This window comes from Mercenaria mercenaria, chromosome 4, assembly GCF_021730395.1.
Source record: "Mercenaria mercenaria strain notata chromosome 4, MADL_Memer_1, whole genome shotgun sequence".
Lineage (NCBI taxonomy): Eukaryota > Metazoa > Mollusca > Bivalvia > Venerida > Veneridae > Mercenaria > Mercenaria mercenaria.
The window spans coordinates 73,262,548-73,265,771 of record NC_069364.1 but is presented as its reverse complement, the minus strand read 5'-3'; the positions used below and the strand labels follow the sequence as shown (position 1 = coordinate 73,265,771).

The 3,224-nt window shown below is 40.5% G+C and overlaps 1 protein-coding gene across 1 annotated transcript; it reads right to left on the bottom strand.

The window, feature by feature from the left end:
* Window positions 1-753: 753 nt before the first annotated feature.
* On the bottom strand, window positions 754-1,350 carry LOC123552982 (uncharacterized). Its single transcript, XM_045342735.1, has one exon. The coding sequence runs from the start codon at window positions 1,348-1,350 to the stop codon at window positions 754-756; it is 597 nt and encodes a 198-aa protein (XP_045198670.1).
* Between the last annotated feature and the right edge of the window lie 1,874 nt (window positions 1,351-3,224).

The window sequence follows — 3,224 nt, the reverse complement described above, 5'->3', positions numbered from 1 at the left end:
CTCTCTGTAACACCAGGGCAGTAAAAACTTTGCCTGACCTTGTTTAGGGTCTTGTCAGAGCCTAACGGCGCGGCTGACGGAATATCGTGACTATAGTGCATTACCTCGTCTTGCCTACGTTTTGGCACAACTAACTGCCATGTTATAGAACCGTCATTATTGGCAAATTTACGATAGAGCATGCCACCTTTGATTTCTAATCTGTCCCATTGACGCCAAAGCGTCTTAGCTACTGATGTACCACTTGAAACTTCAGACCACTGTGGGCGGGCACTGCTAGAAATTTTGGCTGTAAAAACGTTTGATATATTTGCATCGGCAGCCTGTTCAGCTCGAATATCAGTTGGACTCCATCCATCTAAAAGCATTTGATGAGGTCTGATTTCACTAGCCACGGCTTTGTCGTTCTCACTTCTTTTGGTAGCACGTGCCAATTCATCATCTTCTTCAGGGGGATTGTTCTTATCGTTTAGCTTTTCGCAACTGGATTCAGGTGAGGTGATTTCGTGAGCAACTTCTTCATTGGTCATATTGATTTCCTGTTGTCTTTAACAAGATACACATGGTACCCTCGAAAGTGCATCGGCATTGCTGTGTTGTCTGCCAGGTCGATGCACAACAGTCAGGTTGTAAGTTTCTAACTCTTGGAGCCAACGCGCTGTTTGACCAGTTGGTGATTTCAAAGTACGCATCCAGCTAACTGCAGAGTTATCGGTCAGTAGATATCGGCCATACAGGTAATGATGAAATTGTTTAAGTGCTCGAACAACTGCAAGAAGTTCTTTTCGTGTGATGCAGTACTGCTGCTCGTATTTGTTCATTGTCTTGGACATTATATGCTATTACATGCTCTTTATCATCAATTACTTGAGACAAGATAGCACCTGTTGAATTATCAGAGGAATCTGTGTCCAAGATGAATTGACATTCTGGTTTTGGATAAGAGAGTACTGGTGCAGTGGTTAGTGCCTCTTTCAAGTCTTCAAAAGAATTTTGACAGTCCTCTGTCCATAGGAATTTCGCTTTCTTCTCGCATAATCTATGCAATGGTCTCGCAATTTCAGCATACCCTTTCACAAATTTTCTATAGTAGCCTGCTAAACCAAAAAAGCTTCTTACTTGCTTAGCATTTACTGGTATGGGCCAATTTCTGACTGCCTCTATTTTACTATCATCAGTGCTAATACCATCTTCGGAGACTACGTGATCAAGGAAAGTAATTGACTTTTGAAAGAAGACACACTTGGAAGCTTTCAACTTGAGGTTAGCTTCTAAAAGGCGCTTGAAGACGTTTTCAAGTCTTGTGAGTGACTCTTGCACTGACCGGCCTTGGGTTATAATATCATCCATATACAAGAGTGATTCTACTCATTGTATTCCCCGTAAAACGTTTTCCATAAGTCTCTGAAACGTGGCAGGGCTATTGACGAGACCAAAAGGCATAACCTTGAAGTGATAAAGGCCATTTGATGATGTAGAAAACGCGGTCTTCTGTTTGTCGTTTTCGTCCATCTGGACTTGCCAGAAGCCTGAACATAAGTCCATGCTACTAAACCACTTGTTGCCTGCAAAAGCCTCGAGGCAGTCATGAACGCGTGGGATGGGATATGCGTCGACTTTGGTTACAGAATTAAGCCTTCTATAGTCCACGCAAAATCTAGTTGAGCCATCTTTCTTGGTTATAAGGACGACAGGAGAAGACCACTCACTGCTCGATGGTTCAATTATCCCCTTCTCCAGCATACGCTCAACTTCCTCCTTTTCATTTACACGCTTTCCAAGAGGTTGTCGCCTCGGAGCCTGTTTGATATGCTGAGCAAATCCAGTATAAATCTTATGTTTGACCTTATCTGTGCATCCCAACTCATCTCTTGATGTAACGAAGATACTTTTATATTTGTTAAGGAGTGCGGCAAGGTGTGATTTTTCGTCCTCATTTAAATGCACTGAGCTCTTCTCAAACAACTCTTTCAACTATTCAGGAACAGATTGACTTTCTTGATCACTTGTACTATCTTCTGTAATATTTGCAAAGTCTGCAACTTCATTTTCACATTCCTCATATGATGGCTTGCAAAACCCTAGTCCTAATCCAGGTTGTAATACAGTAGTCGTGTCACTATTATTTACAACACCTACACAAAGTTCTGTCCTGTGTGGATCTACAACACCTTCAATCAAACTAACAGAATCTTTGTCTTTAATACCATATTCACAGTTTTCAACATAACCTGTTTTAGCTAAGTGTTCTGAATTGGGAACTGTCACTTTGACATATCCATATGAGTTAGGTGGTATTTCTAGAGTTTCAGTAACAATTATTCTACACACACACTCAGCTTCACCCTGTGTTACACATTGAACGTTCTCTCCAGACCTAAGTTTTAATTTAAGATTGTCCATGTCCCAGCTTTTAAAATGTTTCATGATGAAATCTTGCCCGATTATCCCTTCCATAGCCATATCACAGACAATGACGTTGTGTTTCACTTCAGCATCTCCATTGGTAATAACAAAAGTATCACGCCCATGTACGTTGATTTTTGTCCCATCAACACCTTGAATGTTAGTGCTGCTAGCAGGTAAGTGTTGACGATTTAATTGGTCAAATTTAGATTTTGAGATCAGTGTAACAGTTGATCCAGTATCGACAAGAAAATCTGCTGGTGTCTGTTCTATTTTCCCATTAACAAATAGTCCATTGTCAAATTTTGAACTGTTATTTCCAAGCTTACCAATCCTAGGAGTTTTCTGATTTTGAGTGTTATCGTTATTACATTCGATTTCAATTTGATTTTGTACAGATACAGTGTCTTGTTTAACATCATTGACTTTGATATTCTTGTTATTATCTACACAGTTCTGAATTTCGGTAGGTATTGTGCATTCCTGACCTGCCCTCCCTCGACCTACAGAGAGGACCTACGTTTCCGGAACCATTGCTACTGCTGACGGATGACCTTTGACCATTGCTCTGAGTGTGTCTGTCTGGGCAGCTCCATGAGATGTGATCAAGTGACTGACAATTGTAACATCTCCTAGGGGTGTCTCTACCCTCTCTTGATTCTATCTAGCCTTATTTGAATAGATTTCAAAGTTATCTATATCCCGTCATTTTGTCTTGTATCCTTATCTCTCCAGCTAACTCTTCTCTCTTTGTAATCATCTTGCATTTTAACTCTATCATCACTTGTATTTCCAACTTGTCTTACTATATTTCTTCT

What these genes read in the sequence shown, in the direction of transcription:
- LOC123552982 (XM_045342735.1), bottom strand. Translation starts at nt 1,350, where the DNA reads ATGGATGATATTATAACCCAAGGCCGGTCAGTGCAAGAGTCACTCACA.